The sequence below is a fragment of the Euprymna scolopes genome, chromosome 5 (genome assembly GCF_053919585.1).
Source record: "Euprymna scolopes isolate OS-2025 chromosome 5, ASM5391958v1, whole genome shotgun sequence".
NCBI classification, from domain to species: Eukaryota; Metazoa; Mollusca; class Cephalopoda; order Sepiida; family Sepiolidae; genus Euprymna; species Euprymna scolopes.
The window spans coordinates 133713507-133732984 of NC_136486.1; the positions used below are offsets into that span (position 1 = coordinate 133713507).

At 38.2% G+C, this 19478-nt stretch overlaps 1 protein-coding gene across 1 annotated transcript in view; it reads right to left on the bottom strand.

Moving 5' to 3' along the window:
• The window catches only part of LOC145276982 (phosphopantothenoylcysteine decarboxylase-like), a 48464-nt gene extending 32100 nt beyond the window's left edge, over positions 1-16364 (bottom strand). Inside the window, exons 1-3 of the mRNA XM_080128547.1 lie at positions 16203-16364; positions 12242-12337; positions 10426-10551 (exon numbers count right to left, since the gene is read on the bottom strand). Of these exons, the coding sequence (XP_079984673.1) occupies positions 10426-10551; positions 12242-12337; positions 16203-16214 (234 nt within the window). The 5' untranslated portion in view covers positions 16215-16364. The remainder of the gene's footprint in view (positions 1-10425; positions 10552-12241; positions 12338-16202) is intronic.
• Between the last annotated feature and the right edge of the window lie 3114 nt (positions 16365-19478).

Here is a 19478-nt window from a genome sequence, read left to right on the forward strand (position 1 = left end):
ACGCCGGGCTGAAATGCTAGTAATATAAAACGAATCACCATTTATCTAGGCCAAAAGCCACACGAGAATAAGTGGTAATGACATTATTTTGCTAAACTCTTGTGACCTATTTGCGTTTTATTTAAGTTATTTTTTTACAATAAAAACAAAAAAAATGCTTCTTATAAGAACAAGGCTGATAGCCATTATTCGCGTGCGCCCGTGTAATGAATGAATGCGTGAATGTAGGATGGACATGAAATTCTTAAAGATAAACTAAAATGACCGAAAAATGGGCTGAAATGATTTAAATAAATAAAAAGTAAATGACTTAGAACGACTTTAATGAACTTAAGGATGAATTGAATGGCCTTAAGAATGACTTGAATGCTTAAAAAATAACTGGAATCCTTCAAAAACAACTTGAATGATCTGGAGAATGACTTGAATGGCTTTGAGACTGATTGGTTGTAAAGTGAACTTTACATTAAATTAATACAGAAAAGTGAACCCCACTTTTTTTTCACAAAGTTACAAACATAAGTACAGCATGTAGTAAGAACAGATACTACACTTTGAGATATTAAATCCTTTATTCGTGTTAAAAATACAGTGAAAATTAACAATGAACAAAAAACTTAGGTACATGGCCGACTCAAAAGGGGGGATTGTGGGGGTCGTTGGTCATCCTGGTCACTCCAGAACTAAACAAAATCAAAATTTTCTCCCAGCTAGTATCTTCTTTCACCATAATATCGCATTCACCCTTTCGTACTGGGGGACGTCCTACTTAACTCCCAATTTTTAAAACATTTTTTATTGACGTGTAAAAAACAAAAAAGATAACAATAAAAATGGTACAATAATTCATTTGTGTCGAGGGCGGGGGGGGGGAACAAAAAGTGATTAGTAGGACCCTCCCAACCCCGTCTAGTTGATAGACTGCCTGTTGTAAAAGGAACCTCGCTTCTGCGGGTCAGTCTCTAAGTGGGGATGCCCTCTAGATGGGGGTGAATGGAGAAAAAATTTTGTGGGTAATGGATGGGGGTTAGTTTGTATTTCTTTCTCTCCAAGATGAGTGAAATTTAGAGGAAGGAGTGAAAACAAAAATTGCAAGTAGGAGGGGGTGGGGATCTTGGAGGCTTCCTAATCGGGGAGGGATGGAACACATTTTACTTTACGGAACTGCGCGTTCCACACCTAGGCGGGGAACACATATTCAAATTTGGCTTCTCTTCGTACACACAGACTTGCTACATGTATCCATCTTCTGTCAAATGCCGCACGATGCAGCCTTCTTCTATCACATCTGATCTTCACCTGTAGTTGGTGTTTAAAGAAAGTGATCAGATTCTGATCAGAAAAAGACAACCCCCCCCCGACAACCTTGCAGACGCGATGTCCAAATCACCATTCTCGCCACGGTCAGAATCGTAATGTAGACCATTTGTCTTTCCCGGTCCCACGGCGGCCTCACTTTGTTCACCACATTGGATAAGGTAACTGGGCAAGGAAGCTCAGGATCGATGCAAGCCGTCACCTCGCTGACATACAACCAGTACCGGCGGAGTTCGCAGCAATCGAAGAAAACGTGATCAGTCGTTTCTACGGCCATTGTCCCACAACAGGGACAATCAGGCGACTCCAAAAACCCGGAACTGCATTGTATGTTGTTGAGTGGAAGTGCATTTTGGGCCAATTGCCAAGTCAGAGAGAACTCCGAATTATTAAGATGACTCGAACCTGGTGTCCAGCATAGCGGGTCGGTGGTGGCCCCCTTCACTAGATCCCTGTGGAGTTCCCTACGGGTAGCAGTCACAAGGTCGCTGGACCTTAGTAGTCATTTTAGCGCGGCTCGACACTCCTTCATGTAGGCAGATTCTCCCTGCGGCCTGCGACGGCTCTCAATAGAAGGGTCGAGAATGAGGTCAGGGAAGGCGGCAGTAACCACGGGGTGCAACGGCTGGTCATCTTGCATATAATGGCTCAAGAAGGGCAGCCTCTCAGCGTCTCGATGGTACTTCAAGTCCGGCATTCTCAAACCTCCCTCACACGGACGTTAAATACAGGTCTGTCTGCTCACCCAGTGTCTTCATCTGTCCCAAAGAAGCGAGGACAAGAGTTTGACGAGAGCTGTTAGGTGTTGTGCAGGCAGGGGAAGTACGGCCAGTCGGTAAAGGATGAGAGGAAAGACATAAGTGGTGCATGCCTCAGCTCTACCTTTTAAGGAAAGTTTCCTAGGAAGCCACGAATTGACTGCAGCCTCCATCTTTGACCATACCTCCAACCAATTTTTGTCAAGCTGGAGACCCGGTCTGAATCACACACCGAGAATCCGAACCGGGCTATCCGTCCAGCTGAAGGGTACCGGGAGGTTGGCGTTGCCATTTCATGTGCCCAACCGCAGTCCTACCAACTTGCTGCGGTTTATCTTAGTCCCTGTAATTCTTTCGTACCAAGCGAGTACCTCTGACATGATCTCGATGTCTCTGAAGCTCGACACAAAGACCGTGACATCATCGGCAAATGTGGATGCCTTGGCGGTTGAGCCACCAGGTATTGCAATTCCGCGCAGGGCTGAATTTGCCTCCCCACGTCTCAGCTTGCAGAGCAGGGGCACCAAAGCCAAGACATAGAGCAGGGGTGACAGTGGACAAACCTGACGAGCCGACCGAGAGATAACAAAGGGTTTCAAGCGTTTTCCGTTGACTTGCACGATGGCTATGGGCTGTCAATACATCACGCAGATCCACTTGCAGAAGTCCAGTTTAAAACCGGCAGCCTCTAAGACAGATGCCAAGAAATGATGGTCGACCCTATCGAAAGCTTTGGACTGATTTAAGTTGATCATCGTGGCTTCTGTGTGGTCATCTATCCATCCCTCTAGGATCATACGTATCAGGTGCAAGTTGTTCTGAATCAATCTCCCCTTCACAGCATAGTTCTGTTCCATTTCAACCAACTCGCTGATAACAACCTGCAGCCGATTCGACAGGACCTTGGCCAAAATCTTCAATTCTGTGTTTAGCAGAGTTATGGGCCTGTAATTGTCTAACTCTTCCCCACTATGCCCATCACCTTTCCTCAGCAATGTGATCACTTCCTTGGTGACTTGCCCTAGGATGGATCCCTGAGCAAACCAATGGTTGAACACATCCGTCAGAAGAGGCAGAAACATAGGCGACAGCCTCAAATACAGTTCGTATGACAGACCATTGAGTCCCAGCGATCTGTCACAGACGACCTGCTTCAGCACGGTAAAAACCTCCCGTTCCATCACCCGGCCCTCGCAACTAGCCACTCTAGCTGCCTCGAGGCGAGGAGGGTCAGCCAAATAGTCACTAAACTTAAGGACTGGAAGATCGGGCTGCTGCGTAAAACATTCCTTGAAATGTTCTCGAAACCCCTCGCGTCCATCCAGATGTCTTACCTTTGCAATGTACTTGTCCAAGCCACGCCTAGAAATTTCACGACGCATGTCAGTGTTGGAGTTGACTGCTTCATTATCTATCTTTCTAAGCCTAGCTCTGACTACTTAACCTTCATAACACTCACTATTCTCACGCAGAAGGTCCTGCTTATCACACTCCTCCATAGCCCGGGCTAGTTTTTGCTCTAGCTTCTTCTTCGTCTTGGCCTTATCTAGTGCCAGGCGCTGGGCATACTTGACGGAGAAGGTTCTAATTTTGGCTTTTAGACCTACCCACCACTTACACCCGGTAACCGCCCCCACTAGTGCTTTTTGAATTAATTCTATTTGCTTCTCTTGGAAGTCTTGTATCTCCAGAAGGGAGGTGTTTAACTTCCAGTGAGCCACTAACTTAGGCCTATTTCCTAGCTTCAGCCAGGCCATAACTAGTTTATGGTCCGTCTGGCCTAGCCAAGTGAATGTGGGACAAGATAAGAAGTCTACTTCACCTCTCCTAACTAACATCCTGTCCAAGTAAGTGTTTAGATAGGAGGAAACGCTATTGGTCCACATCCACATCTCCCGCCCCAGATGCTCGACCCGAAACCTGTCGACTAGACCACATCTAGCCATCAGATCAGCCAAGCTGGACTCGCACCTCCGATCCTCTAGCATCGCCTCCTACCTTATCTATCTTGAGGTCTAAGATGGCATTCCAATCCCCCATTAGCACTACCCGCTCCCAACAATCTACAAACGCGTCAAGATGACTGAAGAATGAAACCCTCTCATGAGCAGTGCTGGGCGCATGAACCGCGATCACCCGAAACACAGAATCTTTTATGGCAACATCGGCCACAACCAGCCTGCCCACCGCATCCCTATGAACAACGTTGACCATTGCCGACAGGGTACGTTTAATCAGCACAGAAACTCCCTTTCCCAGTGGGTGGCCATATGCTGAGAAAATCTCAAAATCTCGGGCCAGCACCTGACAGTCCACAGAGGAACCAAAATGCATCTCCTGAATCGCAGCCACATCCACTCCCAGGGACAAGAGGTTGTGCTGGAGGCGAGCTGCCCGGCCCGATGATCTCAAGCCCCTCGCATTCAAACTAGCCATATTCAACCTTAGGGTGTGTCACACTCAGCTCCGAAGTCAGCCGGGGAGAGGACACCAACGTTTTGTGCCATGCTCAAGGTGGTCAGATTTTTCGTATCCTGATCTTCTCTCGCAATGCCGCCGATGTCCAAAGGATAAATTAATTTTATGGCCCTGTAGAGTGACGGATGGACCAACACTGGGACCCTTCCCTTGCATTGTTTTGACAGTTCATCAAGAGAAGGGTCATTTTTCTTAACCAGTTCGATTCCCGAAAACGCCCCTTCAGCGGCCTGCAGCCTTGTTCACAAGTTGGTCTTGCAGGCCTCTGGAGTGACAAAAGTTATTAGGAGCGGAGCGTCCGGGAAATTTGAGGGGATATTTACATCTTTCCCCTCTATCTATCTGTTTGTAATCGAACAGAGGTTTTAAGTTTTTCCTCTGCCGATGGGAAATGTCTGTTATCACAGATAGAGGGCCTACATAACATAGTTCCTCTGGGGCAAGGGCTTTTAATTTGGTTGGTTTGCAAGAGGCAGAGGAGTCTCTCTCTACCCTCAGTTCATTGTTTTCCTTTTGGGGTGGTGGCTCAGTTTGCATTGGTGTGGGGGCAGGTGTTTGTGTGGTGCCTGGTGTTGGTGCTGGTGTAGTGTCTGGTGTTAATACGGTGTCTGATGTTGGTGCCATGTTTGGTGTTGGTGTGGTGTCTGGTGTTGGTGCAGTGTCTGGTGTTGGTATGGTGTCTGGTTTGGGGGTGGAAATGGATTTTGTTGTTAGGGGTGGTGTATGTTCACAGGGAATGGGGGGGGCACCTTTTCGTCCCCTTTTTTTCTTTTATTTTTTTTTTTTATTCTTTCGAATGAACCGGGGAAAGGTGAGGTTGAGTTCTTCTCCCTCTCACTTGTGGATTCATCCTCAGAGGAGCAGTCTTTTCTCTGCTTGATCCCCGTCTCGATTGGTGTGGGGACCGTTGGTTGTGTCTGCTCCTCTAGTTGCTGCTGCGGCTGTTTTTGTTGCTGCTGCTCTCTCTGGTGTCGTTGCTGCTGCTGCTTCTGCTGCACTTTCTGCTGCGGTAGTTGTTGTTGCTGCAGCTGTTTCCGCGGCATCGGCTGTGGTGGCTGTTGTTGTTACTGCATTTGCAGAGGCTGCTGCCTCGATTTTTGGGCTGGTGGTGGGACGGTGGTGGAAGGTATTATGAGCTTCCATTTTTGTCTCACTACCGTGCTCCATTCCTACCCCTTGGCCTCCTGGGTGGTTTGTTTTTCCTTGGAGCTGGGGTTGGTGCCGCCGTTGCAGGGGTTGTTGCCGCCTGTTTTGGCGCGGGCGCTGTCTCAGGGGTTGTGACCACCTTTTGGGTCGTTTGATTAGGGGTTACCCTTTGGGGGTAGCTCTTAGCCATGTGGACCTGCTTTTCGTATGTCAGCAACGCTGGTGTCGCCCAAAAACCCTCCCTCTTCAGCTTCATTGCTATTGTGTAGCAGCCCAGGTGAGTCCCAGTTTTTGACCATACTGGGGTCACCTGTTCCACCTCACCATACTGGCTGAAGAGGCATCCTAGCAGTTCCACAGGTATTAGGGTTGGCACATTAAATACCTGCACCCGAGTCCTTCTCTTGCCCTGGTATTTTGGCATTAGTTTGACTCTTCCATGCTTTATTTCTTGGAGGGAGAGTCTCTCCGCATCGTCCTTGGTGGGTAGGAGGATGTCCCACATGGCGAAGCTCCTTTGGTACAGGTATAGTACCGGGTGGTCAAAAGGCCAAGAAAAGCTTAAAAAGCTAAGAACAGCATCTATTAACAACAGACCTTTGATCTTAACCAAAAAGGCCAAGCACAAAAGTGTTACGGACCGACCGACCGACCGACCGACCGACCGACGCACTGACGGAATGACTTATAGAGTCGTTTGCACACGACTAAAAATAGTTTATATTTAACTATTTTAAGTTGGAAGCATGTGAAGATAATCACACACGCATTAGTGTAATGTTGAAATGACTCACAGTAATCTATGTATAATTTTTTTTTATTTCATTTTAATATACGTTCGCAAAAATATCTTTCATTGCATAAAAAAGAAAACTAAAAGTACTTGATCAATTCACATAAGTTTTTAAAAATTATTTTTTGTCATAAGTATCACCGTTACATTTATTCTGTATACTAACTATTCCATAGCTAAATATAACATACCAACCCAACAGGTCACCGGTAATCTAGTATATATATAAAAGTGACCATGTCTTTGTGTGTGCGGAGTGGTCTCTACTAAACTACTCTGTCAATTTTTGGTTTACAGACTTGAAACTTTATATATAGATGATTCAGACCTGTGGAACAAATTCGGTTTGTTTTTTAGCCAGTGAAAATAGTTGCTAAGGGGTCAAAATTGAAAAATTGGAACTTGGCAGGCATAAGTTGACAAAACATGTATCTTCTACGGATGCACAAATATACATTTATATGTTTAACTATGTTCATTTTTAATGTTTTGATATGCATACGGATTTAGCTCAGTTGGCAACAAATAAGGCTGGAGAGCTATATGTTTTGATTTCGATTCTAGCTGATGGTACCCAAGTTATATTCTTTTTTTTTAATTTTGAAATCACTACTATACATCAGGTATAATAGAACGATTAATAGAGACTTTGCTCTATAATACAAAATCTGCATAAATCAAAATATATCAAGCATATCTTATGATCAAGCAATACCAGTATATATATATGTGAAATTGTGTGTGTGTTTGTGTGTGTGTACATTTCCCTATCAGACTACTCTGTCAATTTTCAGTCTACAGACTCGATATTTGACATAAGGAGTATTGAGATTTGTGAATATCTTTTTAACCAGTTTTCGGACAGAAATTTGGCTGTCAAGGGGTCAAAGGTCAACGATTTAACCTTTGAAAACTCTACTAAACTCCTCCGCTAATTATAGGTCTAAACACTTGAAATTTTAGACTTGGACATGGATCAAACTTTTTAATTTTATTTGAGCCCAAAACAATAAATGTTAAGGGATCAAAATTGGGGTTAAAGTTTTTAAAAATTTGACCTCTGCAGTCTCTACCAAATTACTCAGCAAATCTTTTGTCTAAACATTTGAAATTTTACATAAAGTGTATTCAGACATAAGGCAAGCTTTTTAATCGGTTTTTGGCCGAAAATTTTGGTACCAAAAGATTTTACCTTTGCAGTCTCTAGCAAACTATTCAGCCAATTTTGGGTCTAAACATTTGAAATTTTACATAAAGGGTATTCAAACATTCAGCAAGATTTTTTATCAGATTTTGGGCGAAAATTTGGCTGCCAAGAGGTCAAAGTTGAAAGAGTTGATCTTTGCAGACTATCAAACTCCTCCGCCAATTTTGGCTCTATACACTTGAAATTTTAGATGTAGGTTACCTGGACATGAGTTGCAATTTTTAATATATATATACATATGCACATAAAGTTATGAACAGTACATTGGGCCCGAGCAAAGCTGGGATGAACTGCTAGTATATAAATGACTCAGTTTTGTTATCTTTTTATGGAAAAATGTTATCTTGGGACAATTCTATTTACTTGCCTCTTCCCAAGGTAGACAAAGGTCGGTTTTGAAAGTGAGGAAAATCCAGCTCCCCAAAAGAAGCACTCTAGATTAGGACAAAAATAAAAATTGCTTCAGTCTCTACGTAACCCAATGGTATTGGTTGTACACTAACCCTAAGTCCTAGTGGCAACACTTAACTTTGTCTTGTGCTAGACTCATCAAAATGTAACCAGATACTCACTGGTTATTGGAATTTACCACCTTTATGCCCTGAGTGCCCAAAATGCACAATGCCCCTAAATCCACATGGCAACACCCTTCACAAAAGCTGGTCTGTGTCCCTGCCAGATGGGTCTCTCAGTGGCTGGTTGTTTTATGTCAAATGTTGTAGTTGAATTCTCCTTTTATAGATGCTTCGGTGTTGTGTGATATGCCACTTCTCTCCACTGTAGCCTGGGTGTTGGGTATCAGAACAAGTCTGAAAACAACTGAGTCATTTTCAAATCAACAGGCAACCAATAATTAATGAAACATCGGAGATCACTTTCTTATCAAAATAAAATAATTATTTGCAGAAAATAATTCCATATATGGTTTGTACAAAAAAAATAAAAGAAGATTAGATAATTCGGGGCTTCTCTAGACTTAAGCAAAACAAATTATTTTCTGGTTGCAGGATTTTTAACTTAATCAAATTCTTTCAAATAGCTTTCTTCTATCTAGCAAGTTCAAAGCTAGTTCTCAAGATTCACTTTGTTTTCAAATAGCTTACAGGATGGAAACCTGTGTCTTTCAGCTGACTAGAGAGAAAGTCCTCTGATTTTGTTGGGGCATGTGTTTTTATGAAATTGGCTATTTTCCTTCCATCTCTTTGAGAACACCATTTTCTCCCCTTCCCTTTCTCTTGCGCGAACCTTTTCCTAGTCTCACACAAAAACACGTTCACATTTCAAGCTATATTACTTGTCATATACATACGCGCTCACAAACATACGCGCCCACGTCCACACATATACATATATTCACATTTGCGTACATACACTCACATTCACGCATATATACACACATGCTAACGTACGCACACAGATGGACAACGTCACTTCCTTTCAAAGGAAATCCACACATGCGCAAAAGACCGGAAACAAGTATAAAAGGAAGAGACAAGCTGTTTCTAACCCTTTTAGGACCAGCTTTCAAGCTGGTTGGTCTACGGACCGACCGCGTACCTCACACCATTTACTACTATGTGGGGCAAAAAGCTAACAGACCGTATGTACATCATTCTCACTCTTTCTCTCTCTATCTACTACTGGTCCCTGAGAACACCTTCGCATAGCTGACTGCTAACTGATTTCAACCCACTATCCTTTCCTGTCTACACGCTGGACTACCATTCTCATTTTTACTATATTACTCACATCTTTTCCCACACGCGAACAAACGATAGTGACCTGAACGTGAGATGAAAACACATTGCCTTTTTCCTTCTATAATACCAATCTCGCAACAAACGATGGTTACACCCGCACGGACATGAACACATGTTATATCTAAGACATTCATTCTTTCAACAGTAAATAAACGACGTTTATCTTATCCATCAATTGAGTTTTTGTTTCCTTCAATTCCATTCGTTTCATTATTCTTTTGTAACGGGATTAGGATTTATATATCATAGTCCTCTACACTCTCGCTTTTGAAATTTTTTTTCTATTAACTCTCTATCTGTCTCTCTGTAACTATCTAGGAGACCTGCCCCTATTTTTTCTTTTTCTTTTCCAAAAAATTGAGTATCAGCTATTTTTATTTTTACTATCTTTTTCTGGCTTCATTTAAATTATTCCTTGTTATTATTATGTCAACTTTCTGGGAGTTCTTTTATTAATATGTAGTTAAAACTTCCTTAACTCTAACTTAGGCAAATAAACTTACCATTTTTCGATTTTTCTTTTCCCTAAATCAATTTTTTTTTTCTTGTTTTTATTGTTAATTTGCAAATACTAACACAGATGACCGGCAGTTGACAACCCCTCTCACTTAAACCAGATTTGTTTAACGATTGTCATTTCTATTTATTCATTCGAGATATTCCTTCTTCTAATATCTGCAAAAAAGAAAAATATTTCATCATTTTTGAGCCATCTGTTAATTTTCACAAATTGTCAACCCATAGTATGATCATACTTGACTCACCAAGTTTGCATAGCAAGGTAATCCAGTGTCGCTTGGTACTAAAAATAGTATTATATCTAGAAGGATTTCTATCTCCCTCACAAAAAAGATTAAGTCTAGTATTAGAGCAGATACTAAGCTTTCTCCTAGCCAAAACAAGTCAAAATGAAAATGTGTTTTATTTATGCTCCATTAATTATTAAAAATATAAAATGTTGCTCACCAATAAATTATCACAAAGTCCATTGGCTATTTTGGCCAGAGTGTTGGCACCCAAGGGTGAAATTACCATCAGATCAGCCCATCTCCGAAGTTCAATATGAAGAACTGGATCATTCATCTTCTGCCACTAAAAAGAATTTTTTAAATTGAATCTTTTTTTTTTTTTCATAGCAAATGTGCCTTACGTAAAAAGATTTTTTTAAATAAATCAGATTTTTTCATAACAAATGAACTTTAACTACAAGCTTGAAGCAATAAAAATAAAACAAGATTACAAAAAATATCTAGTATGATACTTATAAGATTAAATTAATTATTTAATTATTTTATTTTTTTAGTTACAGGAAATCCTTATTTTGACTCAAGACTTATAAAAATAATTAATCTAATAAATATGTCTTAAAATTTTAGAGAAAAATATAAAAAAGTTAGATATTGTTTAAATAATAATTTAAAATTATCTGTGGGGCTGGAAACGCACAAAATACAAAATGAGAAAAATGATTCAAACTTGCACTTAAAAAGACCACTTTAATGTCTTCCCTGATTATCATGAATGTTCATGGGATGTGAATTGTGAACATTTATTTATTTATTTATTTATTTATTTATTTTTATAATCCTGAGTATTTGCATTCTATGATTGAAATTAAATTTTCGCTTTGTTTTCCAGTAAATTTCCTATGAGTCTTGAAAACTTTTAGTTCTTTGTGCAGTGTAATAAATATAAGAAAAATCAGTTCAATTTATTTCTTAACATAACGTCACTCAATTTTTTGTTCTTAGCAATTGTAATGGGTTTTAGTAACTATTTTAAAAATATAAAAATACTATTTCACTGATTATTTATGTTTTTCAAAATTTTCAATTGAAATAGGTATTGAACAGAAAATTACTTTTTTATAACGAATATAAATGTTTTCATTTGAAAATAAAATTTCAGTCTATAAAACTAATATGGTTTCACATATAAATGAAACTGCTTTTTGTCATAATTATAAATAAAACAATTAAATATAAATTTATTTTTCTTTGATTCTTTATATATAATTATTTATTAGATACCTAGATATATATTTTGATTTAGATCAATTATAAAACTCTTTTTTGGTTTAACTAGAAGGTTAGTCATCAACTTGCAAATCATGGTAGCTCAATATTTAGTGAGATAAGACTGAGTATATATGTATTTTTGACGATTTAAATAATTTGCCAATAATATTACCAATAAAGATTATACACAAATGTATTAAAGCTGTTTACAGCTGTTTCAAGGCAATGTTCATTTTAAGTCATATAGTGCAAAATAATTTTGTATGCATGTGCATATGTGTGATGCCTATACCAAGAATACTATATAACTTTCTTAAAGAAAATTCTCAAATTAAACTTCAATTCCTCTGCAACTATCGTTGCATTTTCTTTCTTAAATGTTGAAAACTATAGTTTTGTGTTATTAATGTTATAAACTTTTCTTTTGCAATGTTTTCGTTGTTTGATAACATTTATTTTTGAAAAAGTAGTCGCATTTTTCTTTTCATACAATTCCTCAAAGTTGTGTTTCAGCGTCCTAAATTCTCATGAAAAAATGAACAAATCTCTTAGTAAGATTGAGTCACCTCTTCTCAGATCAATGACGAGTTACACAGAAGCACCTAAATAACAATGTATATTTCTGACACTATCTTCATGTACAATGCTAAAAGCAGTGTTGTACATTAAATCACAAAGGAAAACATATTCCATTGTTTAATAAATAAAAATTCACTAATGTAAATATAGTAGATGAAAGTAACAAGTTTTTTTTAGCTCCAAACCTTCCATTCATCTTCATCGCGTAAAACTTCAACTGAAAGGGATTCTGCATCGAAAAAGTGCAGTGAATTTTTTGTGACAATCAACCGGATTTCAAGCTAAAAAAGAAAAGAAAAATATGAGTACACTTAAAACAAAAATCATACAATAAAATCATTATAAATAAATTTAAACAACATTTTATCTAAGACATACATATAAGGTTCAGAAAATAATCTATTATACAAAGAGCAGTTGTCTGTGAATATGTTTGTATGTCCAAAATTACTAACCAAAGATGCACAAAGTTTATATTTTCTTGATTGGCATTGCCCCAGATGTATAATATCTAAAACCAAAATTACTTCTTTGGGTGTCAAATAAACCAAATTTCATTGAGTGGGGACAGTTTTTCAGCCATTTCCAATGTTACTTATTATATAAAAAAAAGTGGGAAAGAAGAATGTGAGAAAACAGGAAGAGTGAAAGAGAGAGAGAGAAATGGATTGAGGGAGGTAGAGAGATAGTGTTTTGATAGAAACATGTTACACACACTTTTAAGCGTTTTCTATTCTGTTCTTATGAACCCAGGCAATGCCAGATAGCCCTGCTAGTCTATTATAATTAAACATGTTTTTTTTTTCTGGTTGTCACTTATAAGTTCCTAAACCAATAACACATTAATAGTGAAAACAATAAACACCTAAAGTCTCCAAAATCATTAAACAGAACTCAACCAAATTATAAGAATACTCTGTGTAAATATGAATAAAAAAATCTCCAAAAGTACTGATCAGAATTGAGTTCATTGTTCTATTACGACATTCCTATCAGTAAGTCTGCCTTTTCATAGATCCACATGTTAGGAAAGTTTGACATCGTAATCTAATAAGGTCTAATACAAAAAAAAAAAGGATTGACAGCATTTGCACGACTTCTTAAATTCGGTTTGTTCTCTTTGTTACCAGAACACTCAGCCCTCTCTTCTCCCAATTCGCTAATCCTATAAGGTATAACCGTTAGCACATCTGCTGTAGATCTAGCAGAATGGAAACCATATTGCATGTCACTAAGAAGGTTATTTTTACTGAGATGGTTAACTACTTCTCTATTTAACACAGATTCCAGCAACTTGCTCATGATGCACATGAGACTGGTCAGTACTGAGAGGGAGAGGACCGACCACCTAAATTCTTAAATACAGGACATACTGATGAGGTTTTCAAGGTGGTGGGAAGCAATTCTCCTTAAGACAACACTTAAATAGCTTTATAAGTATGGGAGCTAGTTCTGGTTGAAGCTTTTTGAGCACTATAATTGGAATGTCGTCAGGGCCAGTTGCTTTACTGGAATTGAGGTTTTTGATTAGCTTGGCAACATCACACACAGATATTTGTATGTCGCATAGCATGTTTTCAGACACAAGAGAAAATATTGGGGGGGGGGTCACGGCCCTGATCGCATAGGGTAGAATTAGCTGCAAAGTTTTTGGCAAAGAGTTGTCTGTTGCTGACGAGATTACTTCAGGTCGATTGATGATGGTTGGGATAGAACACACACTTTTATTCAGAACCCTGTTTGTTATTTGCCAAAATTGGTAGGAACTAAGCTGCTGCTCAGCTATTTTGGACTTAAAGGACTGAGCATACAACTCTCTCACATTCTTTATTACTCTTTTACAGTGGTTGCTAGCAGTCCTGAAAGTGGCTTTAATCTCGGTACAGTTTCCTGTTTTTCCTTTGATCCTGTTTCCATAAAGGCAATATTATCTTTCAATTTATTCTCTGTATAATAGGTGTCTTTACTTCCCTCTTCTGATAAGAAGCATTTGCCTTTGAAATGCCATGGCCTAAAGAGGTTTCCCTGTCCCTAAATATTGTATTCCCTTTTGAACTGATAGCATAATAAAATTTCATTGTAAATTTTTTATCCCTTTGTTATCTTTCTTATTCTATAAAGCTGATTGAGTGTGTGTATATAGGAATTTATTCGTAATACAAGTGAATGTTAGCATAAAAAATAATATGCATGAAAAGTCATAAAATGCTTGATGAATAGGTCTGTGAGGCTGGTATGTGGATCTGCAGAGTTGTTTCCACAAGGAGTCGGGGTCAAAGATATCAAAGGAGTTAGAGTCGGCATCCTAGGAATTCTAGAAATCACGAGTTGAAGTTGGACTTTTACCATCCAACTCCACAACTCTGATCATAACTTCTGCAGTATACGGATTCCGGCTACGAATTGGTGAATGCTGACTCACACCCCACATATCCTATAATTTAAAACGTTTTTAAAATGGTGAATGCCGACTCACACCCCACATATCTTATAGTTTCAATTTTTTTTTTTTTTTTACCTATCTGCAGTGTTTTTTGTTTGTTTGTTTGTTTGCTTGTTTGTTTTATTCAACTTCTCGTTAAATGCAAAATATTCCAGTAAAAAAAAAAAAAGAAAAGAAAAAACACCAGTTGATTTTATTTATTTATTTTATTTGTCGGAAAGACAAAGATTTGGGGGGGGGGTTTATTTTGCGTATTTAAGTGTCCAGTAGCAGCTATTTTTAAAACATTTTAAAGTGAGTAGAAATACTAAAAACTTATTCAGATAGGAAGAAGAGTAATTTATCTGGTAAATGTGACTACGGCCAAATCACAGCTAAAAAAAATCGTCTGGATCCACCAAACTTAAAAACCGGACCAGAAACTCGAAAATTAAATAAAACGAAGATCATTTATTTATTTATTTATTTTTATATTATTATTTTATTTATTTATTTATTTATTTATTTATTTGCTGCACTTATTTATTTTAGTTCAGGTACGCGTTTACCAGAAAAGAACAAATTACTATTTCGTTATCCTTCTTACTAAAATAAAATTGTTAATTCTTTTAGTTTTTCCATGCGTACTTGAATAAATTCACTGAAAATGAAACGAAATATAAAAAAAATAACACAACACTAAAACACTAAATAATAATGCAACACATTAAATTTAAATTGATGCGAAATATTTATATGTAGGATGAAGCAAGCATACTGCACTTATTTTTTTTATTATTATTATTATTATTATTATTATTTTAGTTCACGTACGCATTTACCAGAAAAAGAGGTATTTCCCCGTTATTAATTTAGTAAGAATTAATTACTATTTCGTTCAATGTGAACTGGTTGTCCAACCTACAAAGGATGTTTATTCTAAAAGACGTTCTTAACATGAGGAGGTTGAGGGTGTTTATTCCGAAAGGCATTTTCTTATTTTTTCAACCTCTCCATATTCACAGCTTCCGGAAGAAACATCCTTTGCAGGTTGAACAATCAGTGCACATTGAACAAAATAATAATTCTGCAGGACTCACAGCGGAGTCACTGCTTATAGAATATGTGAAGTGTGAGTCTGTATTCACCAATTCAGAATCAGAACCCGTCGATTTTAGAGATCAAGTTTGCAGATGCCGGAATGTCTATAAGTCGAAAGTGGTAGAGTATCACTGGGACCATTAAAGATAAATTTAACGAAATCATATTCACAAAAGGGTCCTACCGAGTCACATCCACATCCATATAAATTTAATAGGCATGAATAACTTTGGAAAAGTAATGACATTTGATAAAGAACTCGCGATCGCTGTACTGGGATAAAATAACAACATTTATTTATGTGTTTAAGAAAAAGTAATTCAAATTATTCCAACATTAAGGGTTTTGCAATAAGTCTCCATTAGACAGACTTTGCTAAAAAGTGTCTCATAGAAAAGGCAAAAAGATTTTCATGAGCAAAAGAGACACATGGTTATTTTCTAGAGGGAAAAGAAAATCATTAATTGCTTAAGTGACATGCGTGCGTGTGTGTGTGTTCGTGTTCAATACATACGCAAACAGCAGTTCGAAATAACAGGGTTGCTAAGAAGAATAAATCTCGTTAGATATGATAATTTTTATGTTGAGAATTTAAGATGCATAACACCAGAAAGTCTTGTTACATAATTTAACATCCAGCACGGATGGAATCTTTTAGATGCAAGTCGAGCTGAAGGATCTGAAGAGAAACTGGTTTGATTTATGTGGCAAAAGCTTATATACCAATATTTTAGAATGTTCCAAATTATTTATTGTATCACTACACACAAAGCGTAACTGTGAATATGGATTATCTCCCTTGATAATCCAATGCTATAAAAGCTGTGCATTTCCACTTGTCGAGTAGACAAGTAGTCGAATTCTTAATTGAATAATGAAGATTACTAGACGGAAACTTATCGTCCTGTTTTCATTGCAGTAACATAGTTCGTTTATTGCATGTGTGCAGATGGGCAAATTACGATGTTGTGTCTTTGCGCATTCTGAAATCAGTGCACGTTGACATGGTGATTGCTATGAGAATGTCTCTGCCGAAGATTTGTTCCGGCCATATATAGCGGTTGCTGCAGGACTCTCCTCCTAGATGAAAAGTCAACCTAAGAAAAGATAGGATTATTTTAGGTATTTCACTGAGTGTATCTAGCAAAATGGAATGGGTGCTTTACAGGCCTGCCAGATCTGGTCGAAATCATAGCATGTGGTATTACAGTCTGTGTCTTCAAAAAATGCTTTCTTTAGTTGTTCAACACTGATTGAGTCATGTTTGCCATTCTTCTCTATCACAAATAATTTCTTAAGCACTTTGTAAGTCGCGTGAGTCTACCATAGTTTCTTACAAAAATATGTGTTCATGTGTGAATGTCTTGAGGAAGATGAATCATAGTTTTTTAGACCTTGATTCGACATGTAGTAGTTTATACAGGTATTTATTCAAGCAAGATGTGTAACTAGTCGGATCTAGTGTGCTTCTCATGGCAGTCGGTGCAATCATTTATCCTAGTAGGTTAGTTGTGTTCCATACACGATCTCAGCGGTTGTAAGTCCAATGTCCATTTTAATGGTAGGGAAGGAATTCCATCCAATTATTGGGATCGGAATGTGATTTTAAGGAAGGTTTCAGTTGGCAATGGAAGTGTTCAACCAAGCTGTTTGATGACAGGTGATAAGGTGTGGTCCATATGTGCTTGCATCCAAATAAATGTGAAAGTTTAGCAAAAAAATAAGAATTGAACTGTTTACCTCTATCAATGGTAATAATTTCTGGTATACCAAATCTTGATATCCATTGAGAAACGAGTATTCTGGTGACAGTCTCAGCAGAGATGTCAGTGATTGGTAAGGCTTCAGGCAATCTAGGAGAATCTGCCGACACAAGTCAGTAGATATGTAAAGTTCTTCAAAGGTGGTAATGGGTCCACTATGTCAATCTGAATGCCTGAATCGAGCCTCAGGAATAGGGAACTTTGCTAGGGGACTCTTAATATGTTGAGTGACTTTGGATTTCTGACAAGGGATGCAATTCTGTGATCAGTTATGTACACCCTCGTTAATAGCGATCCATATGAAACATGACATAAGCAATTTCTGTGTTGCTCGAACACCTGGGTGCGATGAATCATGTAACCTCGAGAAAACAGCTTGTCAGTGTTGTACAGGTACGTACGGACGTTCATGTCCAGTTGAAGTGTCGTACCAAATAAAAGCATACAAAAAAGGCAAAGAATCTTGTTAAAAGTTGAAAGAGGAAGATTGTCATAAGTTGTTTAATTCTTCGTCATTCTCCTGATCCTTGGCGATCTGATGAAATCCATATTGTAAGCAGGTTGAATGGGGTTATGTGCAATGTATAGGCAGCTGTATTTTCAGTACCTTTGATATATTTGATGTCCAAAGTAAATTGCGAAATATAATTCAAGTGGCGAGCTTCTCTGGGTGAAAGTTTGCCGGATGAAGCATATGAGTTTGTGATCAGTAAAAATAGTGATGGTTGAACCTTCTAACATGAATCGGCAATATTTTACTGCAGAATAAGTAGAATAAATACTGTATTTTCTTTCAGAATTTTGAAGTCTTCTAAAGAAAAAAGATAATGGTTGCCAACAATAATCAACGAGTTGTTGTAAAACTTCTCCGATGTCCACATTGAAAGCATCTTCGAATAACACGAGTGGTGCACCTGTCCTGGGAAAAACCACAATGTAACGTTTGCTAAAGTCTTTTTCAAAACTGTTCATTCAAAGTAATCCCTTCATCCTTTTTCTTTCTATTTAGAAGGTCGGTTAAGAACTGTGGTAATTCGGTGCAGTGAGGTAAGAATCATCTGTAAAAGATTGAGAAATCGTCTGTAAAAAACTGAGAAACTCCTGTAGTTTACGAAGGGAAGTGGGAACAGGGTAATCGACAACGGATTGAATCTTCTCAGGCAGAGGGCAAATGGTGTGTTTGTCAATAATATGACCAAGAAAAAATAATGACACACTGAAATTGCATTTGTCAGGGTTGATAATCATGTCGTATTCAAATAGCCTGTGAAATAATTCATTTAGTTGTTGAATATGCTCCTCCGTTGAAGAGCTTGACACTATAAATCGTTGAGATACGCGTAAACGAAAGTTAATCCATGTGTCACTGTGTCTCTGAATCGTTGAAAAGCTTGGGGGCGTTTCTCAAGCCGAAAGTCATTCTGGTGAATTCAAAAAGTCCAAATGGAGTGGTGGTGGCAGTCTTGGGAATGTCTTTGGGGTCGACAGGGATTTGATTGTATACATGCACGAGGTCGATTTTGGAAAAAATTGATTTTCCGTTGAGCGAATTGGAAAAATCATGCAAGTGAGTAATTAGGTAATTATCCGGTTGTTAAGTGCACTATAATTCCTGTTGTAAATATGGATTATCTCCTCTTTGATAATCCAGGTTATAAAAGCTGTACATTGCTATTTGTCAAGTAGTAATAAGTTTCTTAATTGAATAAAAGATTACTAGATGGAATCTCTTGTCCTGTTTTCATTACAATTTATTCAATAAAGAATGGGACAATTTATGTGACTGGAGCGATTTACAGCAGATCTAGAAAGCGATTCAGCCGAAAAGTGCTGGAAACATTGCCAGGAGACATTTACAAATTTCATCGAAGTTCTAAATTTAGAAAGATCAGGACTTCCCATTAATAAGTGTGTGTTCCTAACCAACTACCTGTCTCACACAGTCAACAAAATTATCTCGGATTGCATTACCTATGAGGCAATCAATGTACTGAACACTACATACATAAAGTCCAAAAATGAGATATTTTCTAGACACCTACTTATGACTCACCAACAAGAATCAGATGAAACAGTGAGTCATTTCCTTAAGAGCCTTCGGACACTGGGCAAAGATTGCAACTACTGCTCAATGAT